The sequence below is a fragment of the Heteronotia binoei genome, chromosome 3, assembly GCF_032191835.1.
Source record: "Heteronotia binoei isolate CCM8104 ecotype False Entrance Well chromosome 3, APGP_CSIRO_Hbin_v1, whole genome shotgun sequence".
NCBI classification, from domain to species: Eukaryota; Metazoa; Chordata; class Lepidosauria; order Squamata; family Gekkonidae; genus Heteronotia; species Heteronotia binoei.
Window position 1 is genome coordinate 141,591,007 of NC_083225.1, and position 27,075 is coordinate 141,618,081.

Sequence of the window (27,075 nt, forward strand, 5' to 3'; positions counted from 1 at the left end):
ATGAGGGAGGCGCTGATGAAAGACGAGATTGGCGAGCGACTATTGAGATGGGCGGGGTTTGTTTCCCCGGTTACGGCAGAGCGGACGTTTCTGCATGAGTGTTGTGCTTGGCAACTTGGAAACGGAGGAGGCTGCCGGGTTGGGACTGGAGGGTTTGCGGGATGGTTATGGCGGCCGCTGCCGAGGAGGGGGACGCTGTGGTCGAGCGTGGCCCCGGCGCGGTTTATCATATGTTCGTCATGATGGAGGATTTGCTAGAGAAGTTAAAGCTGCTCAATTACGAGGAGGAGTCGGCGTTGCGGAGCCATAACATGAGACCGCCTTCCAGGTGAGGCAAGAAAATAGGCCTCGCTGTCTACCTAGCCTCTTCTCAAAGGAGATATAGAGGAAGGCCCATTTGATCCGTCTGCTTTCTGTAGGCATTGAGGATGGGCTGAGTCCACGAATAACTAGTGTATCACTGGTAGATCATTTGCTTGTTCCGTACGGCTTCGTGCACTTTTGAGGGTTAGAAGGGTGAACCTGTCAGCTAACTCGCTTCCAAAATCTTGTGCCTGAGACTGTGTCGGGATAGGAGAGTTTTGTGATGGTTCATCTGATGTCTTTTGAGGTTTTTTAGTGTGCCCCCCTCCCCCAATGCTGAGTGGGTAGACTGAGAAGGGTGCACTGGTTCAGAATTACTTATAGGCATCATGGCTGAGTAGGGGTTTAAATTTAGGGCATACTCATACATTACACTGCTCCTTTAACCGTTGAAAGTTGCTGTGTACAGCCAATTCTAAGTATATTTCTGACAAGTCTAGTTAAGTTCTACCTTCTAAGAGTGTTTAGGGTTGTAGCCTGAAATATGAATAGGGTATGCATTGCACGTGTATTTCATGTGTGCTTTTGGCTTCTGTATTCTTTACTTCTGGATAAGGAAGACTTGCATGAGTTAGAGTAGAACTGCAGTGTAGCACACATGCACTTGAAAGAAAGTTCTGTTAAGTCAGCTGGCTTTCTAAAATATGCGTTAATGATTGTGCTATGAATTTGTATCTAGTATCGAACAAGTTGAAGTTATGTATTTTGGAGTGGTCTTGATACTGCTGGTAGCAGAAAAGTATTCTTTCATAGGGCAGCTGTGTGCAACAGCGTTCTGTTTTGGCAGAGGAGGATTACTGTGGATCAACATGCAGAGCACTGGTCTTTTACTTTCTTTGTAAACATCTATGGGGTGGCCAGCGGTAGCTCTCCAGATGTTCTTTTGCCTACAACTCCCATCAGCCATTGGCCATGCTGGCTGGGGGTGATTGGAGTTGTAGGCAAAAAACATCTGGAGAGCTACCATTGGACACCCCTGATCTAGATAGATATTGTGTGGTTTAACTAGGGTGCCCATTAGAGATCATGAGACCTACAGCTCATCTTCAGTGTAGAGTGGAAAATAATATCAGTTTTTTGAGGACAAATAAGAGTATTTTTTTTAAAAAAAATCTGGGTGGTATTCTGTGTATTGTCCCATTTCTGTGGCAGTGTTTGTGACCTAAATGTTTGAACACCTGCTTATGTATGATTTTCATGACAGAATGATTGTCCCTCTGGATGGCTGAGTGACATCCTAAGCAGATTTACATCCTTCGAAATTCACTGACTTCAGTGAGCTTAAAATGGTGTAACTGTGGTTAGAGTGGCACTGTGAGGTTCTGTGGAGTCAAGATTGGCTTGTGAAAACAACAACAAAAGAGTATTTAATATTGGTTCTGTTCCTAGTTCCACTGTGTAATACACCTTAAGTTCTAGTGGAGCTCCATAAAACCACTGAGAGAAGCTGTAAGTTCTAGGTCCCAAAGAAAAATCTGCCAAGGATTGTGTTTTATTGCTAACTTTTGCTGTGTATGCCAAGAGTGTAAATGTCTCAAAGTTATTTGCACTAAATGCCTTAAAACTGAAGTTGTCTGCAGTTTGAAACTTTCTTCTTGAAGCTTGAATGACAGTCCATTGCAACTAAGTATTTGAAATAATACAGAAATTTTTATTATAAAGCTTTTATTTTTCCTTGTCACTAGCAGTCTTCCATTTGGAGGCTAACCCCCTCCCCCAAATATTCATTATATTAATTAACCTATTTTGATCATATAGTCCTTCTTGTAGAATACAGTCAAGAGTCCAGTAACACCTTAAGGACAAACAAAATTTGAGAGAGGGTATGAACTTTTGTGAGTCACTGCTCATTTCTTCAGTTCTGCTTGTAATTCTGTCATCATGCTACTAAACATGGAATAATTAAAGTATGGCCAGTCATGCTGTCTGCCAACTTAACATCAATCCTCTTGTGGTTCAAATGGAAGCAATATTCAAAGAACAGTGTGTATTATTCATATGCTGCACAGCATGGGGTATGGATTCCCGACTGTTTGAGCTTCCACTTTTTAAAAAGATTTCTAGATCTTGTACTTGAGGGAGAGGGTATCTACAAGTCTCTGAAGCGAAAAAGTATGCATGAAGCTTCAGAGCCATGAGATGAACCACTGAACATCTTTTCATAACACAACCTTACATCAGTCATTCCTTGATACGTGTGTTTTATAATCCTTCTAATCCCCTTCACCGGTGTCATCCATGCCAATATTTTAGTTGAATGGATGCCGAAATACAATAAAAGTGAGTTGTATCATCAATATTTCTAATTCTCAGCATGGCCAAATCTGTGCATTTAACCAAGATTGGAGCCATGAACAGACAAAACAGATCTTTCTGGAAACCTGAGGAAAAGCTCCATGTTTGTAGAAAAATTGAAATCTAAAGTATATGTGCATACGCACACACGCTGCGGAGTTTAATACCCTCAAAAGAACAGAAACAGCACCTGTAGCTTTAAAAAATAAGTACATTCTATGGCTGTTGCAAGACTATCGCAGAAGTTTTGCCAGCTGAAGCCTTAAGAGTAAGAGGCAAGGCCCTTTCCAAGGATATTTTGACCTTTGCGTTAGGCCTGGCAACAGTCTCTTTAACTCTTTGGGTTAGGCCTGGCAATAATCATGGAAAAATTGTGTCATGTGACTTCCATGACTTATCCAGGCCTAGCATCTCATGACTATTTAACAGCAGTCACCAGCTTAAAGCCATTATAGAGGTTCAAAGTAGGATCTGGGAGGGAAAGCTAAACTATTCAACCTGTGCTGCATCAGCTGCACTGGCTTTTGGTAGCGTGCCAGATCAAGTTCAAGGTTTTGGTACTGACCTTCAAGGGCTTAAGTGGTATGTCCCCTGAAGAGCATTACACTCCACTGAGAACAACTTATTAGTGATCTCCAGCCCCAAAGACATCCAGCTGTCCTAAGCCCTGGCTCTAGCCTGGTGGAACTCTCTGCCAAATGACATCCACGCCATATGGGACCTTATGTAATTCCACAGGGCTTGCAAGGCAAAGGCATAGATGTTCCCCCAGGCCTTTATTTGAGACAGTGTTGGGCACCATCTTGGCTGGCACTCCCTCCTCCTCCCCCCTCCTCAGCTACACTTCCACCCTGCCCATCTATGAGCCAGAGACACCGTTTGTAATTTAATGTATTAACTCCATCTGAATGATGCTGTTTGTGAACTTATTTTAATTAGTTTATTTAACTATTGGAATGTTTTAAAATGATGTTTTGACTGTTGTACATTGTTTAGAACCCTGAATACTTAGGGATTGAGTGATTTATAAAACCAGTTTATAAATAAACACAGCGAAGGGGCAGATTAATGTAGGTTAGTTGGTTGTGGATAGGAAGGTGAGAAGGAAATCCAGTAAAGGGGAGAGGCTGGTGGCTTTCAAGGAAGGGAAAGTATGGGAGAGAGGGAAATGAAATGCCTTCTGCAAGTGCTTACAGTGTCCCCCTTATACTATTCTCATTTATGTACACTGATACAGAACTTATTGTGCAAACATCACTGTATGCAGTATGAGTTCCAAAATGTAGTGTGCTGGCTTCTTTATATGTTGTTAAGAAGAATGAAAAATGGGATGTTCTGGCACCTGTGTATTTTAGGGCAGGGGTCCCCAACCCCTGGGCCGTGGACCAGTACCGCTCTGTGGCCTGTTAGCAACTGGGCTGTGAGTTGTAGAATTATTTCATTATATATTACAGTGTAGTAGTAGTAATAATAATAATAATTGGATGTATATCCTGTCCTGCACTCTGAATCTCAGAGTGACTCACAATCTCCTTTATCCTCCTCCTCCACAACAGACACCCTGTGAGGTGGGTGGGGTTGAGAGAGCTCTCCCAGAAGCTGCCCTTTCAAGGATAGCTTTGCAGGAGCTATGGCTGACCCAAGGCCATTCCAGCAAGTGCAAGTGGAGGAGTGGGGAATCAAACCCAGTTTTCCCAGATAAGAGTCTGCACACTTAACCACCACACCAAAACAAAGTGCATAATTGTATCATCCCAAAACCTCCCCACCCACCCACCCCCACTGGTCTGTGGAAAATTGTCTTCCACAAAACCGATCCCTGTTGCCAAAAAGGTTGGGGACCACTGTTTTAGGGTATCCAGCTGTTTGTTTTAGTAGTATACTGCCAAGCTTTTTTTAAAAAAACAAAACACAACAAAAAACACCCAACCCATACACTTTCTTTTTCTCATGCCTGGTCTCCTTTTGTGGGTTCTTTAACACTGGACTGACTTAGCTCATAAATGTTACCTCTTCTTTTTGCAACTTGCAGTTTTCTGATTCACAAAAATAGTACCATGATCTATTCTATTGTAAGCTATGTTGTTACATTGCTCATGCAAATTAAACTGCTCACATGAGTGGGGGGGAGGGGTATGAAGCAGTTGACCATGGGGAGTAACTGACTTTGACACAAACATATACACAAATGTTCCTGTTGGAGCCACAAAGCACTAGGCTCACCAGTTAGTAGCCCCAAGGTAACACAGTGCTACTGTGTCATTATCTGGCAATATTGTGAGAATTTGGAAAGGCTACTTATGAAATAGTAACTTCCTTTCCTGTGAGAGTGCGGTTAGCACTTGAAACATAAATAGGTTTTAGCCTTTCCTGTGGCCTAAGGAGGCAAACGGTAATGCATTTTATTGATAAAAATCTCACTGTGAATTTTTCATCTTGCTAACAAGGGTGACAAAAGATTTCAGACTTTCTCCAAAAGACATAGTTTCATTGAACAGTTGTATGTCTTTATAGAGATAAGGAGTGTATTTTAGTATGGAATGAAAAATGTGGAGTGCTCTTGTGTTAATAATATCATTATGCAAGCTTTTTGGCTCAACTTGTGTCAGTATTGCAAGTTTAAGGTCAAGAACCTGTTTTTAAGAATCCTGGCTTCACTTCCTATGTAACTTTAGCTGTACAAAGGAGTCAAAACACCATCTATGAAAATACTTTGTAAGGGGCTGTTAACAGCCAGTGGTGATATAGAAATGAAACTGTGCGCTACCAATTATCCATCAGAAAAGCCTCGGTTCCCCAAATCCATCTCACATAGAGTAGTTCTAAAATATTTCAGGCATTGCTGTTTGATCATGACAGGTGTAGTTGAGAGAGTATTTTTGGCCAAATATATATTTAGAGACTGGATAGCGGTATAGGTAAGTAGATGCCATTTTAAGTTGTATTGCTTTTTTCTATTAGTTTATTTTTCTGTTGTGAAAAGTCTGTTTTTTAAAAGATACAAAACAGTGTGAATCTGTATAGTATGCTTCCACAGAAGGTTAAACACTAAAGAGATTTATGAACTATCAGATAATAAAATCCCTTTTTGTCTGTCAAGCGTTTGGCTGGAAGATTCTTGGGAATTGCATTTTTAGCCTTTGACTGACACTCATTTTCAGTAGGGTTTACATACGTAGTAGAAGGCATAACCAATGGTGACATAAGATCCTGAAAATACTGCAAAGAAATGAGCACATCTGTCAGTGAAATGTCACCCTAGAATGTCATCCTTGGAGAAAGCAATTTGGGGGAGGGAAGAGACATACAGCAGCACTGTGTTAACTAGAAAAATAAGAATATTTCCCCCTAGTCTAAGCAGACTAATCCTTGCTTCTTTTTATTTTAAAACAGGCACTACTTTGCATTGCCCACTAATCCAGGTGAACAGTTCTATATGTTCTGCACTCTGGCAGCTTGGCTGATTAATAAAGCAGGACATCCCTTTGAACAGCCACAAGAATATGATGATCCAAATGCAACCATATCCAACATACTCTCAGAGCTACGTTCCTTTGTAAGCTTTTACTTTTAAGAAAAAGCAATGGTTCTGAATTAATGTTTGGATTCTTACAACATTATTCGTGTTTTTGTGAGTTCAAGACTTATAGTGCATTATGGATGTGTCTCTTCTGTTAAGGGCCTCACACTTTGTGGAGGCTTGATAAATAGGAAGTTGTTAGTTTCAGGCAGAAATGCTTGGGGATATTTAAGATCATGAGTAATGTAAATGAGTACGGAATGCTAAAAGTCAGTAGGGTGTAAGACAAGTAAAGAGAAGTTCTTCCAAGAACACCTACTTAATTGTGGACTCATTGCCATAAAAATGTTGTGACTGCCCCTAGTATAAATGGCTTTCTGAAAAGATTAAATCTGCAAATGTAAAACCTCCATTTACAGGGACAATATTTAACAGAGTAGCAAGATTACATCGCAGGGAATTTATATCACTGTCTGCTGGAGGTGTACAAGATTGTTAAATTAAATAGGACTAACAACAATTCATGTATTGTTAGAAATATAGTACACACAATGCATCTCTAAGTGACTATAGCTCAATTTTGGCATAATGGTAAACTATAGTTTGCACTAGCCCATAGCATAGATCTCAAACTGTGGTTCTGAGATCACAGATGCATAATAGGCAAATAATTGTTTAGGATGGTTTGCCACCTTTTGTTTTCTGTGTTCTCACCATTCATTTTGCTAGCTTTAATTCCCTGATGCAGAATCCTATGGACCATGGGTTGTTTATTCAAATAGATTATTTAAATCACATGGTTTGCAAATTCACTTCAGACTATGCCTTTCATTTTTGGCTTTGTAGCTGCTGTCACACCATTATTTGTCAGCTCAGACATCACACCAAACCAGAATTAAGCTTTTTTCTGAAGAAATTATCTCTGATTCAAGAAAAAGGGATGTTCAGAGAACGCATCCTATGATGATGCATTGTTGCCAGATAAAGGCTAAGGAGAAATGAAGATGTGTTTTGCCTGTTTCTGTTTGATGTGCATTTGAACAGCACATTCATATAGAAAATTAAAATGTGAATCTACATGGATGGGTTATGAATGTTGTGGTTATGGTTTGTTCATGCATGTATGTCTCTTGTTTTTTATTACTTGAAAACTTACAGAAGGATGTGTGAATCGGCTTAATTGACCAGAAGTGTTTTTGAGGTGATGTCATTATACATTAATTCTGTTAGTGGCATTTCATCTGTGATTTTACATTCATACAAGCAGATGTAGTCCTTGAATGAGCAACATGAACACATGAAGCAGCCTTTGGTGAAGGAAGAAAATAGTCATTAATGGTATGTCCTTTTACTTCCAGGGGAGACCTGTGGATTTTCCTCCTTCAAAGCTAAAGGCAGGTTACGGAGAACAGGCATGTTATGTTCTTGATTGTTTAGCTGAAGAAGCTTTAAAACACACCTCCTATAACTGGAAAAGGTATGATTCTTTAAGAAAATAGGAGTCAGGTGCTGATGGTACAAAATAAGAAAAATTGACCAATGTGAGGAGATCATATCAAAATGCTTACCTCCTGTTACCGTTGTGTCTTAGGTTTCACAAAACTGGGGTGTGTGTGTTCTTTTTCTTGTTCCCCAATAGTCATTTCTAAGTATTCCTACATGAGAATCAGTGATTTTCTTCAAGGTAGAGTCTCTTTTGGTTATATGTCCCACTTTCCCAGGAACTGGAATGTTTTCGCCAAAGAACCTTGCTGTTTTTCTGCCGCAGGGAAAGTTGTAGTGGAAATATTGCAGGCCCATGTGTTTTTGTTCTTCTGTCAGTCACAGTTATATCCTGTCATTTGTCCTGGGAGATTAGAGTGATACATGTAGGTTATCCCTCTTTGTATTTTCAACAATCCTGTAAAATTAGGTTAAGCTGAGAGACAATGACTTGCCCAAAGCCACCTTGGGAATTTTCTTTATGATTAGTGGTTTTCTGATTAAGAAACCTGACAGGAAGACGGTTGATTCATTTGAAATGTGGTGTTGCAGGAAAGTTTTATATATACCATGGACCACCAAAAAGACACATAAGTAAGTTGTAGATCAAATCAAAGCAAAAATGACTAGATTGAGGTTATCATACTTCAGTCATGTTATGAGAAGGCAAGAGTCACTGGAAAAGACAATAATGCTAGGAAATATTGAAGGAAGCAGAAAGAGAGGAAGACCCAACAGGAGATGGATTGGCTGAATCAAGGAAGCCACAGCCCTCAGTTTGCAAGACCTGAGCAAGGCTGTTAACCATAGAATGTTTTGGAGGTTATTAATTCATAGGGTCATCATGTTGGAAGTGACTTGATGATACTTACATACCTGGTGACTTTTGCTTTGGTTTCCCATGTCCCGGGCCTATATCTTGCCCTCCATTTTTGGGCAGAGCCTTGGCATTAATCCTGCTGGTGTAGCATAGTGGTTAAGAAAACAAACTGTATGTTTATTTCAGTTCCCAGCTTGGCCATGAGCTTACATGATGGCTTTTGGTATGATGAAGATGCCCCCACTTCCTGAGGTGTAATACGGGAATGATAACTCCAGCTGCCTTAGAGGGTTTGAGTTATATTCACATTCAAAGAGACCATGAAAGAGGCATGCACATCACTGAAGAAGAAATCCAGAATTGTCTTGCTCCTCCTGCATATTTACAGAAAAATGCAGAACTGAGAGCACAGAACTTTAAAGACGCAATTGCTTGAATCATATATTTTCTTGACAACCATGAGTGCTACACATTTTTAAAAGCAATGAAAGCTGATATTGGTTCATATTTCCATTACTTTTTGTAGCCAATGGCTTCAATACATTTGCTTTATATTTTGACAGAGATCCTAATGAATAATGCTATACATATGTATGTTCAGGAAACACGTTCTATTTCTTTATTATTGAGCTTACAGGCAAATTTCAGGATGGCTGACAATATTACTGTTTTTAGTGACTTATGCTTGAATTTGGTGAGGTTTAGAGTGAAAATGAGACTGACAGAGTCCTTCACTAGTTCATCAGCTTCTGTATATGGGATTATTACACAAGTAACTCCTTCAGCTCTCAAAATAATGGAAGCTATTAAGGGGTGGCACAGTAGGAGGTATGGCATAGGAAATGGTTTTGTGTACTGTACCTTAGTGCAGCCTGCATTGTTCCCTTTCCTGTCAGAAGCACAAAAGTTAATTACTACCAGGCTATGTTGTAAAAGATCTGTAGTTAAGCTATAAGCCTAGTAGTGCCTCAAAAAACGCTGCATTTCAGGATTGTGTTGATTTCAGGCCACTATATCCAACGGAAGAGCTAGAAGAAGAAGCAATAACGGAAGATGATGCTGAACTGACCCTTAATAAAGTTGAAGAAGAAATTGCGGTAGGTATGCCTATTCTAGTGTTAAGGTTATTGTTAAATAATTTAAGGGAAACCAGTATTAAACAGGACAGAGGGAACATGATAAAGAAATTATTGTATTCATTGGACCAAACACACCCTGAGTTGGGCGTGTGAGAGCTTTTGTGAGCTTCTCCCATGCCTGAAAATAGTGAGTTGCACACACAGTGATATTAGGAGTGTCAGGATATGAAACTGGAAAAAATGACCTTCTAGTACATACAATTAGAGATGGTCACAAACCAATCCATAAATTGTGATTCATACATTAATCGTGCCAAACTGTGGTTTGTTCTGAATGGGTTCAGCCCTTGGTGATATGTTTGGCTCATTTTTGCAGTTAGTTTTTCCAGATAGCCTGGTGCTGATTTAATCAATTCCTAGGTAAGGCTAGGGGTGGACTTCTGGGAGCCCTAGAAGCACCCATAGCAGTTGTCAGTAACTTGATTGGCAGCTCTGGGAACCAGTCATGAAGCTCCCATTCTGCAGCATGAAGAGAGAAGAGTTAGCTGTTGTTGGAGTTGAAGCTGAGCTTTCTTGAGGGCATCTGCTTTGGGGGGCTATAACTTGGACATTCCAAATCCAATCTTCACCAAACTTGGGGGGTAGGTGGAAGACACCCTGCTGAAGACTCCCAGTGAGTTGTACATCTCTTAAACCAAATTAAGCATGAGCTACCATTTCCCCAGTTCATACCCATCTCTATGTACAACTTATTGGTGAAAAAGTCATGCAGTTGTACTGTTAAGTAGAAACATAGGCTTGGTCTACTCATGCAGCAGAATAGCTGGCATCCTGATATAGTAGAATGGGCTGTATGACTTCAAACAGAGTATCATTTTTTTAAAGCATGCTTTCAGGTAAAAAAATATGCCCACAATACCTGATCCCCTCGTCTGATGAAGAGAGCACATGAAAGCTTACGCTCTAAATAAAACTTGGTTGGTCTTAAAGGTAAAACTTGACTTCTGCTTTGTTCAACTACTTCAGACCAACGCGGCTGCCCACTTGGATTTATATACAAATGGGAAGCAATGTTTCCTCTAAGATTCAGAGTCTTGTGAGCTACTGGCATTAAAGTTGTGAGATACTGCATAAATTATTGTGCTTTGGGATCATCCTTCCTGAGCTAAGACAAAAATGTGAGCTGGAGGCTAAAATGTGAGCTAGCTCACACTAACTCCGCTTAGAGGGAATACTGATAAGAAGTAGTAAACCAAGGAGTCAGCTGTACAAGAATCTTTCTATTTGATTTGATACATTTTTACTTCTATAGAGTGCTATTATTATTAAAAAGTGGGAGACCTTCAGAAATGTAATTTCTTACTCCTTCCCCCAACAACCTGGAGAGGTGCAGCCCGCTCTATGACTCCCTCCTGTTGCATGTGTCCTTAGTCAGAGGACAGAGATCAACCAGTCAAGTCCTATTGACTTCAAACTGACGCTTGGTTAGGCACCTGTTATGTTAGAGAAAGAAAAGATGTTCACAAGGTGTATGTGACAGCTGGTTCATAAGATATATATGACAGCTGTCCCAACTGGCCACAGGCACATAATTGCATGAAATGGCAATCCTGGATGCATCTGGCAGCAATTCTCCAACTGTCACAACTTCAGGAATTTCAGCTGGCTGTATCTAGGATTGTTATTTCATATTGTAATATTTGTAAGCACAAATATGTACCCAGGGTGCAGTCAGGCTGGTGTGTGAAATAAACATCTCAGGAAGTGGCCATAAGTGATATTTAAATGCAAGGAAGGGCAAAGCAATTACCTTGGTGATTGCTAAAGGCATAGTGTTCATAAAGAGCCGGATATTGTAGCATTAACACATTATGTTCTCCTTCAATCATGGTTTTATGATGCATTTCAGGAAACATTTTTAAAATACAGTTTTGCATTGCTTTATGTATTGTAGATAATATGTTTTATATATTTTTAAGGAAGAAGAGACAGACAATGAAGATAACTACATTGATCTGAATGTTTTAAAGGCACAAACTTACAAATCAGTAAGCATTTTCCTCTTTAGCTAGTGGTGTGAAGTGTGGTATTTGTGCATTGAAACACACGCAAAATATTCAAAACAACTATTGGATATAAGTTAACCATGTTAAAATGCAAACTGAAGTTCATTTAAGTTGTAGCTTCAGCATTTCAGAATGCACATTGAAGTATGAGTAATATTTGATAACATTTCTTTTAAACATGTGAAAATTATGTATTTGTAAATTGTTTTTTTTAAAAAAAACCCCTCATATTTGGGGCTCAGGGCAATGTACAACATTTAATGAACATATATTCAAATCAAGTTTAAAACAAATTTAAAATAGTAAAACAAATTAAGTAACCATTCCAGATTGGGCTAGAATTATAGTCCTTGCCCCATAGATGAAAAAAGCAAGGAGGAGCCAGACTGAGTAAAAAATCATTGCTGTCCTCAGCCATAAACCTGGGCAATCATCTCCACCTTACAAGCCCTGAAGAACCAGATCCATAGCCACCGGGGGAGGGGGGGCTGTGGAGGCCCTGCCCCTGTCTTCCACTCTGGGGCCTTGACTCAGGGCCCTCGACCTTCTGTCACCACTGCTGCCACCACCTTTCCCACAATTAAAAACATACCAGATGGGCAGCAGGAACAACTGCCAGCCTCCCTCATGCCAATTAAAGGCCCCACCCATCAGCTGATTGACAGGCTCTTTAAATAGCCCAGGAGACCAGTGGCTACTCCCACCACCCCTCCCGTGCAGTTTTAATCACAAAGAGAGCCCGCTTGAGGGCCATAACCCACCCTTCCTTCCTTCCCTCCCTCCCTCCCTCCCTCCCTCCCTCCCTCCCTCCCTCCCCTCAATTATAATTGCACCAGAGGGATCAGGAGCAGCTGCCTCCTGCACCATCAGCTGATCAGCAGGAGGATGGGGGGAGGTGGTGGCCACAGCAGCTGGGAGAGTGGTCAGGATTGTGGTGGGAAAGGGAGGACGTGGGAGGGGGGGAGGGAGGCAGTTGCCACAGCAGTGGGGAGAGCTGCATAAAAGCAAAACAAGGCCGTAGGGTGGTGGAGGGGAGGCTGTGGGGTGGCTGGTGGTGGCAGAAATGGCTAAGTGCCCCTGAAAGAAACTAAAAGCCCCTCAATTTTCTAAATCCTGGCTACAGCACTGTGTGGAACTGTACTAAGGCAGAGAGTTCCACCAGGTAGGTTGAGGACACCTGGACATTTTTTTGGGCCAGGGATCACCAGAAGATTTTTCTCAAGTGTAATGCTCTTTGAGTGACATGCCAAGAGAGGTCATCTCAAAATGATATCAGTTAGCCCAGGAGTTCCCAGTGTGGTGCCAGTGGGCACCCTGGCACTTGCTGACACCTTTCCTTGGAGAGTAGTTTTAGGAAGTAGGCAGTGTTTTTGCCCAACAAGCCTTCTGACTGGCCATTGGAGATCTGTTTGGCTGTACAGATTTTTTTTTTAAAAACCATTGCTTTGACAGCAGCTGCCACCACGAGGATCCTTACTGCGTACCTGAAGGTAGCTGAAGATGTATATGCAAGAAAATATTTTTAAACAATATGCTCATTTTAAAAGGGAAAACAGAACTTCCCCTGAAATGTAAGATTTAGCATTAGAGTTATACATAATATCATGCTCTGGCATTTTTTGTGGCTGACTCTATCTCCCATAGCAGCCAGTTTGTGATTGCACCCAGAACCCTTGGCAGAATTCTAAAAGTGCCCACAGACTGAAAAATATTGGGGACCTCTAAATTAGCCAGTTACCAATACTCCCTCTAAGCTGTGGAGTCTTGTGAGCAAAATATTCTACTTCGTGAGCTACTGGCATTAAAGTTGTGCATAAATTAGTTTGCTCTGGGGCTATTTTTCTTGAGCTAAGACAGAAATGTGTGAGCTGGAAGCTAAAAAACTGTGAGCTAACTCACACTAACTCAATTACTGATTCTTTTTACTTTCTTCATTTCATTTTCATTTCATTTTATTTGATTTATATCCCGCCCTACCCCACCAAAGCGGGCTCAGGGCGGCTCTTTCCTACAAATCAAATGTTCATAGATTTGTTCAGGAATTTGTTCACAAACTACAAACCTCCACAGACCTCCATTTTTCCGGTCCATGCCTATTCCAGTAATTGAATCACTTGCCATTTTTTGATAGGATATGAATGAATCAAAACAAGAAGAGATTTTAGAATCCACAGTAGATGCTGCTGAGTGGAACCTTGAAGTAGAACGAGTCCTTCCTCAATTGAAAGTAACAATAAGAACGGATAATAAGGTAGGTAGTCTTGCCAGCACCTCTCCCCGTGTGCTTTTTTTGCAGTCGCTTCAGTTTTATTTTGTTTTTAATACTTCCAGGTTAAAGAACCTCCAGTCTGTAATCAACACATAGTACTTTATAATGAGCTAGAATTCCAAATATGCTTAATTTGAGTTTCATCTCTGTTGCCTTTCCTATGCAGAAAAAAAAATCACACTTAAATGTGAAGTGTGATAAAATCAACTTGATGGTACAGCATTTAAAAATAGATTAGCATTTATAAATTAAGTACTTGTTTTCCAGCATAAACATGTTTTTAAATTTAAGGGTTTTTCTGAGCAGCAGACCAAATATGTAAGTAAATAGATAGATCTTTGAGATGTATGACTTGGAAGACTTGGACTCTTCAACTTTATTGATTACTGTGCCTAACCTTCGAGATTACTTTACTTTCTGAGTAGTAAATGGGAGTGGAACAGGGCTTTCCTATCAGTTGAATTGCTGAATAATTTCCCTTGAGGAAAAAGTAAATGTTAGAAACACAATAGGTATCAGTTTGGCATTAAATAAGTTTTGCACCCCTTAGCTCTTACCTTCTGCATCTTTTCCTTATGGGATGCTACCCTATGTATTCCCTCCTTCCCATGCTGTCCCTAACTTAGTTTTTACTAAATCACCATTCTTTCTGCTGAAAAATATCATAAAAGAAATTCCAATTCTATTTAATATAGTCAAATCTAAGAGAATCTTTTCTTGCTTTTGAACTCTGCTTTCTTGGGCAGACACTTTGCGCAACACAGACAGGCTGTATTCTTCTGCTTGTTTGTATGATTCTTTGTTGGGGTCTTCTGGTATACTGTCTTGGTTCCCTGTTCTTGTTCTAGTTCCCTCAGAATTGTTCTGGGTGTCTCTCATTCATAATCATAATCACTTCCAGCACATTGATTCAAATTAATCCCTCTATCTTGTCTGTCTAAGGTTTTTAAAAAATGTTTTGTATGTATTTTTGATATTCCTGGAGTTCTTGCTGTTGTCTCTAGTTGAACATGTTGAAGATGGAACTCTCCTTCCTCCCATTAAATCTTCCTCTCTTGTGACAGCAGCGCTGTATCTCTTTTGCTGGTGAGCCGTTGAAACTTTGACCCTATCTTCAGTAGCTAAAGTAATGCAAATGTGTTTGAACACAGAGAAGAAATATAGACAAAACATACACAATTTTAACTAGTGCTATCAGCACAAAAGAATTACTTCACCTTTGCTGTTAGACTGAGTTTGAAGTCTTCATAGGTCAAAGCCGTCACTAGGGTAATCAAATGGACTTATGCTTGATGTCACTAGGGTAATCAAATGGACTTATGGATTTGATGGTAATCAAATGGACTTATGCTTGAGTATGCTCAATATGGCATAGTGCTATTGTGCCGTAAAACTCATAGGGTTTGGCTCTATGATTCTGTGACTAAGTCTTCCTCCAGTGGCAAAAAGCTCTTTACAATGATTAAGAAAAGTTTTGCTTTGTTGATGGAAGGGTTTTTCTTGTTTGAAGAAAACTCAATGGAATAGAGTTGCAGGAGCAGGTTTAGAGGAAGAGAGACAGGGCCTAGTCCATAATTTGGGAGACCCAGGATTTGAATTCGCACTCAGTCATGGAAATTTGTTTGGTGACTTCAGGCCAATCACACACTCTCAGCCTAACCTTCCCCTCAGAGTTTTTGTGAAGATAAAATGGAGGAGGGGAGAACTTTTTAAGCAACTTTGGGTCCCCAAAAACTTTGAGGAGAAAAGTGGGGTATTATTATTTTAAACAAACTACCTCAAATAATGCAATTTCTTTCTTGTTGTGCTCTCCTCCATTCTGTAAGGTCTTTAATCATTATCAAAGATTTCAGGTTTTCACGGCTGGTAACATCATTAGGGTTTGTAGAATCTTTCGGGCTCAAGTGCCGTGTTCTACTGGAGAAAGTTTTCCTTCCAGACGTTTCGTTCTCAGCTGCGGAGAACATCCTCAGTGGCGTTGCAGCCGGAGTAGGCGCTCTGTCCTTCTTGGCTGCTGTGCATTGAGTGGGGCCAGGGCTGCTGGAGAGCTGCTATTTATAGGCTGGAGGGGGTGTGATGAAAGGGCAATTGGTTTGTGGATGTGCCCATTGTTTGGTGGGGGTTCCTGGAAGGGTAGTGATAAGGAAACTGGCTGTTGAATGTGACCATTGTTCCGTGTTAATTGCTGGGAGGGTTGGAAGGGGTGTGAAGATAAGAAAGATGGTTGTTGACTCTGCTGATTGTTCTGTGTAATGTGCTGGTTGTTCTGTGACTTTCTGCAATTTATAGTCTGTAGGGTGTTTTGCAGAGCTGGGTACCAAGACTGGTGGATGAAAATGCCTTCTTCCTTTCTGTTAAAATTGTGCTGGTGTTTGTAAATCTCAATAGGTTTTCTTTAATCATTTCAGCTTTGGCTCTCAACAATGGTAAATTAGGTGTAACCATGTCTGGACAGTATCACTTCAGACAATGAGGGAAGGCAGGTCCATGATTCAACTGAAAAAAATTCTAGCATATTAAAACCTGGGAGAAGGCTAAATTAGAGTTACTTTTGGTAATATTTTAAAAGATGAAGAGTTTTCTGGTGCTGAGGATCATTTATTCTGAAGTGGTGGTATAATTGAGATGCAAGTTCACCTCATCTGAAGTACTGAGAACTAGACCTGAGGCTCTTGGGCCCTAACAACAGTTTTTCATTGATGTTCATATTCCCAGTCTTTTGAACTTTGTTTAGCATCTGGGATAGCTATGCTTATGCTTCCAGAAGCCCCTGAAAGTCCACACTAGTCCACAAATCTTCCTCCCTTTTTATTTTCAACCTATTGAAGTCAGGATTCCCAGCTGTTCTTGATTATCTTGCTTGTTCAGCTTAGTGAAGTTTATAAAATGCAGTTCATTTACACTGAGTGAGTGGAAACATGTGGCAGATGTTCCTGCAACTTTGATGGTCGCTTTGGACTCTGCAAGAATGTAGTCTATGAGTGGTGTTTGTAGGGAGAATGTGTCACTTTGTATGATATATGAGGAATACTGTTGGAGATGGGGTGGGATGAGAAGTACACAGAATCTGTTGTAAGCAAGGCCAGGAGCAGACTTTATGCAGGTCGTTTTGGGTGGAATAAAGTTGCCGGTGGTAGGATGGTACATCAGGAGGGATTCACTATTGACCCCTTGGGTGTTCGGGTAGGTTTGGAGAGTTCACATAAATCAGCAGTTGGAGGTTGGTTTCTTTGGGCTTGGTGGAGAGAAAGGGTTAATATGGTGGAGAGAAAGGGTTAATCATTTATTTCAACTTGCTTTTAATTGATAGCTACATATGAGGATACTCAAGAAGACTGAAACTGAAATTATTGGAATGTATTACCAAATTGTTTTTAAAATGTTTAAGGTTTTAATTAGTTAATGTTTAATATCTGTACATGTTTTTATTGTTGTTAACTGCCCTGAGCCTGCTTTGGCAGGGAGGGCGGGATATAAATCCAATAAAATAAAAATAAATAAATAAAAATAAAGCCAGGCAAGTTTTTTTGCACATGTCTGAGGAAGGGGGGAGGGTTGCATTATGGGCATCTTACCACACCAAGAGCAGCTGGAGATTCCTGAGAAAGGAAATCTTCCATTCCCTCACATTGCCAGTGGCCAATGGCAACGTGGCAGGGCAGAGCTTTACCCTTTGTCAGGTGCTGCAGTGCAGGCTGAGGTATCAGTTGGGTTTGTACAGAAGTGGTAGGGGAAAGAGACTTAGACAAACCTTGAATCTTGTTCTGCGAGCCATGGCCAAGTTCCACAAACTAACAGAGTAATATTTGAACCTAGCCTTTGCCTGTGTCACTGTTGTACTGTGTCTTGAACTATTTCATAGAATCATCTAGTCCAACCCCCTGCACAATGCAGGGAACTCACAAATACCTCCCCCTAAATTCACAGAATCCTCATTGCTGTCAGATGACCATCTAGCCTCTGTTTAAAAACCTCCAAGGAAAGAGAGCCCACCACCTCCTGAGGAAGCCTGTTCCACCGAGGAACCAGTCTAATGGTCAGGAAGTTCTTCCTAATGTTGAGCCGGAAACTCTTTTGATTTAATTTCAACCCATTGGTTCTGGTCCTACCTTCTGGGGCCACAGAAAACAATTCCACACCATCCTCTAATAAGTAACAAGTACAAAGGTTTAGTTACTTGAAGAACCAGCATCTCGTCACACTGTGAAGTTGAAAGGCTGAAATCAATAGGATAGCCTGGGGCATTCTTTTAAAATGGTTTCTGAAACAAAAATATTCATAAGCAACAAACTTGCTTGCAAATGTTACTTTATTTACAAAACCTACAAAATTTATACTCTGCATTTCTGCCCTCATCAGGGCTGCCAAGGCAGCTAACAGATTAAAAACATATATAATAAAAGCACATCTAAAAATCATTAGAAACTAAACAAAAACCATTAAAACCAATCTATATATTCATGTAAAGGCAACAAATTAAAACATGGGGGAGGAAGGAGGGATCACTGTAGACAAAAAAGTCTTCTCCAACTGGTGGAAGATGGCAACAGAAAGGGATAGACGAGTCTTCCCGGGGAGAGAGTTTTCAGAGTTTTGGTACTGTGACCAAGAAGGCCCTCTCCCAGGTCACCACCTACCTAATCTCAAAAGGTGGGAGTACCTAAAGAAGAGCCTGTAGAAAGGTGACTGTAGTGGTTGTTAGATTCATAAGAGAGTATTTAGTCAGATCTATCGCCTCAGATACATTGGCAATTTTCTTTTGGGTAACAGAGGTGTCTCAGATGATACCATTCCAACATGACTGTCTTGGGGTTGAAATTATCCACCCTTTCCAGCTGTGCAGCCAACTTTGCAGAGTTATGATAAGTCAGGCATGAAATAAATTGTGTTGTGTCTTTTTACTTCAATTGTAGGATTGGAGAATCCATGTAGATCAGATGCATCAGCACAAAGATGGAATTGAATTTGCTTTAAAAGAGACCAAAGTACGTTTCTGATATATTCAAATAATTCAAATGTGGCTTTTTGATTACTTGCTAGCATGTCATAGATTTCTGACAGGAGAACTTTCCCTTCCTTTGTGTGGTTTTGCTTTTGTCAAATCCCTCCGCATGTAAGTTATTTGTGGTTTTTCTCAGGAAGCATCATGGTCTTCTGTAGTTTTCCATGTGCTGTGGTGTGGGTTTTCCTCAGCAAGCCTTTCAGTGAAACCAAAAGGAGCTGCTTTTGCCAGTTATCTGGTTTGCTTCTGAGCTAGCCACTCCTTTTCTGGTTTGCTTCTGAGCTTAACCACTCCTTTTTGTATAAAGAAAATCTGGAAAGCCCCTAGATATAACTAGTTGTGAGAAGCAGAACATTACTTGGAGGCTTTGTTGTCCAGATGAGCTGTAGTAGATAAATATGGATGAGGCCATTTGATAGCTGATGGATACTTAGGAATTGATGGATGCTCACAGTTACAAAAAATAAGCTCCAACACTAAATACTTGCTATTTTGTTTATTAACAATCCATGCAAGCTTTCTTAATTTTTTTTTTCAAATACATGTGAATTTTTAAAGAATGAAATGGCTTATCTATTTTTTCCCCTGGTGTTGAGACTTATTTTCTTAGTGACTTGTATAAGCGAAACAGTCAAAAAACTGCAGAAGCACTGTTACCTAAGAAGCTTAGGTCTGCTTGTGGCTGAACAATTGAAATAATTTTGCTTGTTTCAGTTATATATTGACAAGGATACAAAGATCCACACAGCTTACTACTACATGCCCAAGGGGTCTTTGAATTTGTGTTTCTTGAACAGTAATGTGTGCACATGCACACACTCGTACCTGTTACATACCAAGTTGCCTTTGAAACAGACTTCAAACATCTCAGCCCTTCACAATATCAAAAGCACTTGGCAGTGTGGAGAAGGGAAGTCTTCAAAGGAAATGAATAAAAAAACAAATTCCACAGTGTATGCTGAACCTCATGGGCTCATCACCCTTTGGATCTGACTCATGTTAAACCATTATAGGGCTACCATGACAAACTTCATAATGAAATCAGCAGAACCCTGGAAAAGGTCAGCAGCCGGGAAAAATACATCAACAACCAGCTGGAGCATTTAGTTCAAGAATATCGTTCTGCCCAGGCCCTTTTGAGTGAGGTAACTTCAGTCTTCAGTTGTACAGAGTTGATTTCTGTTAAGACTTCATAGGTGCTGTTTAATAATTCAGCAAAGGTTTTGGCTGTGTAATCTCAATGTACAGTGTTTTCTCTTGTTTTAAAAATGTGTCTCTTATTACTTGCTTTTGAGGCACCAATTATAGATTGTATCATAATAATAATGATTGTGTGCTGTTAAGTCGTGACTGACTCTCAGCAACTCCAGAACCATGGGATTTTCAAGGCAAGAGATGAGCAGAGGTGGTTTGCCATTGCCTTCCTCTGTGTAGCAACCTTGGATTTCCTTGACTGTTTCCCATGCAAGTACTAACTGTGGCCTAACTTGCATAGCTTCCAAGCTCTGATGGGCTAGGCAGGGCTATTCAGGCTGCTAGATCATATCATACAAACCTCTTATATGTGCATTCACACTCAGGATTGTTCATGGGAAAAGGTGGTTTTGCAGGGGCTGTGCATTTTATATTATACAATATTTTTTTCCTCATAGGCCAAAGAAAAATATCAACAAGGAAGTGGAGGAGTAACAGAGAGGACCAGAGTTCTCTCAGAGGTATTCTTTTTTAAAGTGTGATGTTTTCAAATTCCTGTTATTTGCATATGTAGTATTGCTTATATTAAGATTTTCAGAATTTCTGTGTCAAGTCAAGTATTTCAGATTTTATTTGTATATCACTTGCTAAGTTGGTGTATTTGAAATGCAGTTATCTTTCTTACAGTGCAGTCCTAACAATACTTCCCTTGTAATAATCTCTACTGAATAGGCCTGGGTGGGACTCTGAATTGGTTTAGGATTGCTCTTAGTGTTTTATGCTTGAAATCCTGGACAGGATTCAGGAGAGAAAACTTATGCAAAGTAGTTCTTCTGCCAGTTTCTTCTTTTGGGGGGGGGGGGCAACTCACTTAATTTCTTACTACGTTAATGCCTGCTTCTGTGAATAAGTTATTCAGAATGAGTGAGTTATTGCTTTTAATTTTCATAGTACTTTTTATAAGCATTAAGCTTTATTTATTTTTATGAGATGATTTACAAGAATTAATATAGAATGACAGGAGTATATAACTTCATGCACCTAGAAGGACCACTGATGAGTGTGCTATTGGCACCAAGCCATAGTGAATGGAATATGTTCCCTTAATCTAGTCTGTATTCTTGGGAAATAAATAAGGGTGCACATTTGCCTTGGCTGTACAGAAGCTGAGATAGAATGAGGAAATAGGGTGTGTGAACCAATTTTTAAAGACCTGGGCCTTTGCAGGGACAGGCTTTTAATGCATTGACATCCTTGCTGGGACTTCCCATCCATGTTTTATGTAAGCTGCAGGGTGTGAAAGCACTTTGGTTGCCATTCAGTAGTCATTCTGCACTGACTTCTGGATTTTCATATTTTCTTGTCTGAGCTTGCTTTAATGAGTCATTTACGCTTGAACATCATGGAATGGGTGGTGAAAGAACTTGGCTCTTCTGTGAAACGAATGCTTCCAAGTTACTGCTGAGTCAGTGTGTTGCTGTTGTCAACAACATATTTTTTCAAGTGATCCAGATACCTAAAAAGTGATCAACTTTGGAGTAAAGTGAGCATTTTTTTTAGAAATTAAAGTATACAACATTTTCAATTCTAGTGGATTATAGCATATTTTGAAACTTCAGGCATTTTAAAGCTCTGTTCCACAAATGTGAGGATGGAAAATGCATCTTTATTTTTCTGAACTTCTCTCTCTTCTATTAAAAGCAGTTATTAGACTTCTGAATCCTTGCTGTGCTCTTTGCATCTCCTTGTGCCCTCTATTATGCAACTCAGCTGCACACTGAGTTGCACACATCAGAAACCTAGCTTGGATCAGCCTAATCAGTATGTGGTGTTCAGCAGATCTAGTTGTGGCTGAGCAATTGAAATAATACGTATGCCCAAAAGAGATAATGCCAGAACACTACTAGTGGTCACTTGCAGCTCTTAACTCAAAACAGTTCAACACATCAGCTACTTACAATGTCTACTGGATAAGGAGAAGTCTTTCACAAGTACTGGAGGGCAAACTTTTTCTGGTGCACAGACAGCCCCCCAATGTGAAACAACTCCTTGCCCACAATAATGCAGCATCTCATTTGAACATGGACACAGGTACCAGAGCTTGCTATAAACCCAGATGCCAACTTTGCTGCCACTTAGACCCAGACAACACAATCACTGAACATAACATCAACTACATCATCTCAGGCTCATTCACGTGCTCATCTTCTAACATTGTATATGCCAACAATGCCCTTCAGTCCGCTACAGGGACTCCCCAGGTGGAGCACATTCAGCCGGGACTGCGGGAACTGCACTGGCTGCCAGTAGTATACCTGATTTGTTGCAATGTGCTGGGTATTACCTTTAAAGCCCTATATGGCCTAGGACCTGCCTACCTTAGGGACCGTCTCTCCCTACATGTTCCCCAGAGAGTATTTAGATCGGGATCACAAAATGTATTAGTAATCCCCGGGCTGAAGGAGGTCCGATTGAAATCAACCAGAGACAGGGCCTTTTCAATTTTAGCCCCCTGCTGGTGGAACCAACTACCAGATGAAGTGAGGGCCTTGCGGAACCTTGTGCAGTTCTATAGGGCCTGTAAGACTGTCCTCTTCCAGCTGGCATTCAATTGACTCGGTACTGGTATTTAAGAGAAGTGGAAGAAGGCCGTCGCCACCAGAATAGCACCAACTCAGTATTCTGTTTTATTCTAACTATTTTAGTCATCGTATATCTATTTTATTATTGAATGTGTAATTTTAATATTCATTAATTTAATTGTTTGAGGGATTTTATGTTGTGAGCCGCCCTGAGCCTGCTTCGGCGGGGAGGGCAGGATATAAATCAAATCATATTAATAATTAAATAATACATAGAACAAACAGGTCATACGGTACACAAAAGGATAAATGGACACAAATCTGACATCTGGAGTCACAAAACTGAGAAGCCTATATAAGAACATTTCATCTTCTCAGGGCACTCAATGTGGGAACTCAAAGTTGATGTTTTATCGCAAAGGAATTTCAGAAACAGACTGGAATGGGAGACTGCTGAATTATATGTTGTTACAACACTCATGATAATGGAACTCCTGAGGCTTAACAGCGATATTGGCTTCTTATCTCACTACACATGTTAAGTCATACAGTTCTCACATACCCAGAAATCAAACTCTGTTTGACTCAAAGTTAGTTCTCACTGGACTCAAACTTAGTTCTCACATCTGTTGTTAACTCCTTTATTGTCTCTATGCCAATTTACTGCTATTTATATGTCTTATCAAATGTGTTATTCCAATCTTAGTTGTATTTATTGCTCAGTTATGTATACATCTTGACTCTGATTAGCTTTTCCGGGCAACTAAACTCCCTCTATCTATATGTAATTCTTGAGGAAATCTGTTTCAGTGTCTCTGAAAAAGTGTGCCTAAGTCTCTGTTCTCACTTATACCCAGAATGGACCTTTGTTGGTCATGAAGGTGCCTCTGTACTCAAATGTCATTCTCACCTGTTTGTTAACTCTTGTATTTGTATGCTAATTTACTGCCATTTACAGATTTCACCAACTGCCTTAACCCAATCTCATCTATAATCACCCAGTACTTATGCATCTTTACTCTAACTAGCCCTTCCTGGCAACATCCCCTTCTCTCTCTCTCTCTCTGTAATGGTTGAGGTTCACTGTATCTGAAGAAGTGTGCTTGCACAAGAAAGCTTATACTTTAAATAAAACTTTATTGGTCTTAAAGGTGCCACTGGACTCAAACTTTATCCTAGGGAAACCAAATAACAGAGGTGGCCAACGGTAGCTCTCCAGATGTTTTTTGCCTACAACTCCCATCAGCCCTAGCCATTTGCCATGCTGACTGGGGCTGATGGTAGTTTTAGGCAAAAAACATCTGGAGAGCTACCATTGGCCACCCCTGAAATAGAACATGGTCAGAGAGCTTCTCCCCTAGACACTATTATAGGTTCCGTGTGGCAAGTGGTATAATTTGTTTGGCAGCCTAAGGGGAAAAACTGCCAGATTTGTCACCCCACCCAGGTACAGTTTCATGCTGTCTGTCCTCCAGAATGTTTAATATGAAAACTATCCTTCCAGACAGCATCTCCCTGTGTAGGCTTGAGCAGCAAGGGAGGTGAGCAAATGTCAAGTAGAGCTGAGCAGTCTCCAACAGTCAGCCTCTGTTGGAGCATGATTCTGTCCTGGCAGGTAGAAAGTCCCTTCCACCCTATTTAAATGCCTTGTGTAAAAGATGCATGTTTGCTCTTTCAGTGGGAAATGATTCTGGTCCCCTGTTTAGGCATGGTCCCTATAATGCACATTGAAAGCTTAAGAGAGGTAAGAAAGGGCCTTCGGAATATCATGAAGTAACTGTTATTTTGTAGTTATTTTGGATATTGTAGTGTAAAATCTGGGTGGGAGGATATGTTTTGATTTTGTTTATTATAAAGACAGGGCAATGCCACTACAGGAAACCCTTTCTAACCAGTGTCGTTGTTTAAATGAAGGTTCATTGTTACTTGTAAGAACAGCACAGAAGGTTTTTTAAAAGGTGTTTTTGGTTTAAAGAATAATTCAGTTTATTTCTCTTAGATTACTGAAGAACTGGAGAAAGTAAAACAGGATATGGAAGAGAAAGGAAGCAGTATGACTGATGGAGGTAAGTCCATCAGCCACCTCTTTCCATAGACAAAGCGCCCATCTTCTGTGTTACTTAGTTACCATGTGTTTGTGGGTTAAGGGGAAAATATCCAAATCCTAAAGCAGAAGCAGTAGCTGAGATGTAATTGGTTCTGTATCTTGTTTGGACATGGAACCCTTTGCTCCCTCTCTACAATTTGAACTTTTTAAAATGGTCAAAGGTTCACTGAGATAACTAATGCAGACTGAATTAGACTGGTGTTGTTGAAAAGATAAACACTTGGCAAATGTCTAGTGTTATTCAATCCATTCTAACATTCCTATAAATGTAATCCTTTCCTAGACTTTGTGAGTCAGACTCTCAAAAAAGAAAAAGAAAATATAAAGCTTCCCTGTGTGCAGCTATGGTCTTGTCTGTAATGCTTTGAGATTTGTGTGGCTGCTATAACTTTGAGTACGTGGAGAGATTGATCGAACTTCTGCTAGTATATATTAAAGAACAAATCTAGAGGATTTTTTTTGCAATGATTTTTTGCCAATATTTAATGTAATATTCTGACTTGAGTACTGAGAGCATATGTACGTTTTTATGCACATCTTCAGATACCAAATGTCAAGAAAGTGGTAGAATTATCTTCTGATTTTAAAATATCTTGCATGTGAAATGATGAATCCATTATGTCTCCAGAGTATTGTCATTCTTTTGTTCATTTAGCTTCCCTGATTAGCAGAGGGAGTGAATTACAAGGGGGGGGGGAATGTTTCTTTGTGTGGCAGACTGACAGAAAAAATGTACTGTTTTGCATTTTTCTTTTTTGAACAGCTCCTTTAGTAAAGATTAAACAAGCTTTAACCAAACTGAAGCAAGAAACCATTCAGATGGACATAAGGATTGGCGTAGTGGAACACACGTTACTTCAGTCAAAGCTGAAAGAAAAATCAAATATGACTAGAGATATGCATGCTACTGTAATTCCAGATTCCTCAATTGTTGGAACCTATTGAATTTACTTGACACCATTTTTGTTAGGCTAATCAAAATTTTGTATATAATATATATATATATATATATTTACAGTATATATATTATATTAAGCAAAATGTTGAACGTTAATTCTGTTTGTATAGCTGGGGTGATGTTACGTTTTGTTGTCTCTGAGGATTTATTATACATTTCTTTTTTTTAAAAAAGTTAATAAAATACCATTAACAAGCTTTTGGTATGGTTATTCAAAGTATTTGGCTTGGGAGGAAAATCTCTCCTAACCATCAGTACAGATACCAGTGAGATTAGCATTCCTTCCCTTTCACAAGCCTGCCAAAATAAGTCCCAGGGGCCTTATTGGACTGCTTGGGACAACCAACAGGGCTTGCATTGCCACTACAAAGTCTACACAAATTCCTAAATCATCATGTGTGCTATGGAGATAATGCTTTTATTTGGGATATAGGAACTGTTTCGACAATGATGACTGCTGCATACCTCAGCATTGCCTTCTCTTCATATGCTTTATAAATTAGCAGTTTAGGCATCATCAGTGTGGAGAATACAGGAGAGTGCTGAGCAGGATGCTGGATTTAGCTGAGTCAGAGAATGGGATTTGCCACGTATGGTAGCCAGTGGGTAGGAAGAGATTTCAGTAATAAGGATGTTTGGCAAGGTCAGGAAGGGGAGCAGATTTGACATGTGAAGAGGGGTTTGAGGAGCTGAAGAGGATGCTCTGTCTTGTAATGTAGGAATTTATCTTATGACTAGGAGAAGCATTGGTATCATTGTTGGAACTGATGTGTATGCGAGACACAAGTAGATGGATAGGACATTTGGAACGTATAGTAAAGATGCTAATGCTCAGATCTTGGAGGGGGAAATCACAGAATGATAGCATAGATTACATAGAGCACTTTATTTTTCTTAGCTCATAAAACTGACAGTTTCAAGCTTTCACAGTGCATAGTACAACAGAGTTTCTGCCAATCTGGATCCTGCACTCTGTTTAGCATTCTGCAGAGTTTAAATGCTATCAATCTCACCATATTTGAGAGTGCAGGTTCCCACTGCAGAACCAGCCTCAGATTCATTTGAAGAGAGCTCCAGCCTGGATGCAAATACAACTACATCTGTCTAGGGTTGCTTTTGGCAACTGCAGTTGTTTCTGAGCCTGGACCTCACAATATAATTGCCAACAACGAAGCAGTGGGGGTTCTCTGGCGGAGTGGAGGCATAGGAGGAGATGGAACCTGGGGAAGGGACACTGAGTTTAGTCCAGGTGATTTGAAGATGCCTGGGGAAAGGATAGGGATCTCCAGTGAGCAATGGAAGATGGAACCTGAAGCTGGCCTGGTTGCCAATGTATTG

General features: G+C 40.2%; 1 protein-coding gene across 1 annotated transcript; it reads left to right on the plus strand.

Annotated features, from left to right (window-relative positions):
• IFT57 (intraflagellar transport 57) lies at positions 1 to 25,932 on the plus strand. The gene is made up of 11 exons (XM_060234538.1): positions 1 to 328; positions 6,052 to 6,214; positions 7,537 to 7,655; positions 9,487 to 9,577; positions 11,539 to 11,607; positions 13,757 to 13,876; positions 18,808 to 18,879; positions 19,910 to 20,041; positions 20,549 to 20,611; positions 24,672 to 24,738; positions 25,543 to 25,932. The coding sequence occupies exons 1-11, from the start codon at positions 162 to 164 to the stop codon at positions 25,722 to 25,724; spliced, it is 1,245 nt and encodes a 414-aa protein (XP_060090521.1). The 5' UTR covers positions 1 to 161; the 3' UTR covers positions 25,725 to 25,932.
• The last annotated feature ends 1,143 nt before the right edge of the window (positions 25,933 to 27,075 follow it).

Coding starts and splice junctions, on each gene's coding strand:
- IFT57 (XM_060234538.1), top strand. CDS start 162: ATGGTTATGGCGGCCGCTGCCGAGGAGGGGGACGCTGTGGTCGAGCGT. Junction 13,877..18,807: donor CAATAAGAACGGATAATAAG/GTAGGTAGTCTT, acceptor CTTCAATTGTAG/GATTGGAGAATCCATGTAGA. Junction 20,042..20,548: donor CCCAGGCCCTTTTGAGTGAG/GTAACTTCAGTC, acceptor TTTTCCTCATAG/GCCAAAGAAAAATATCAACA.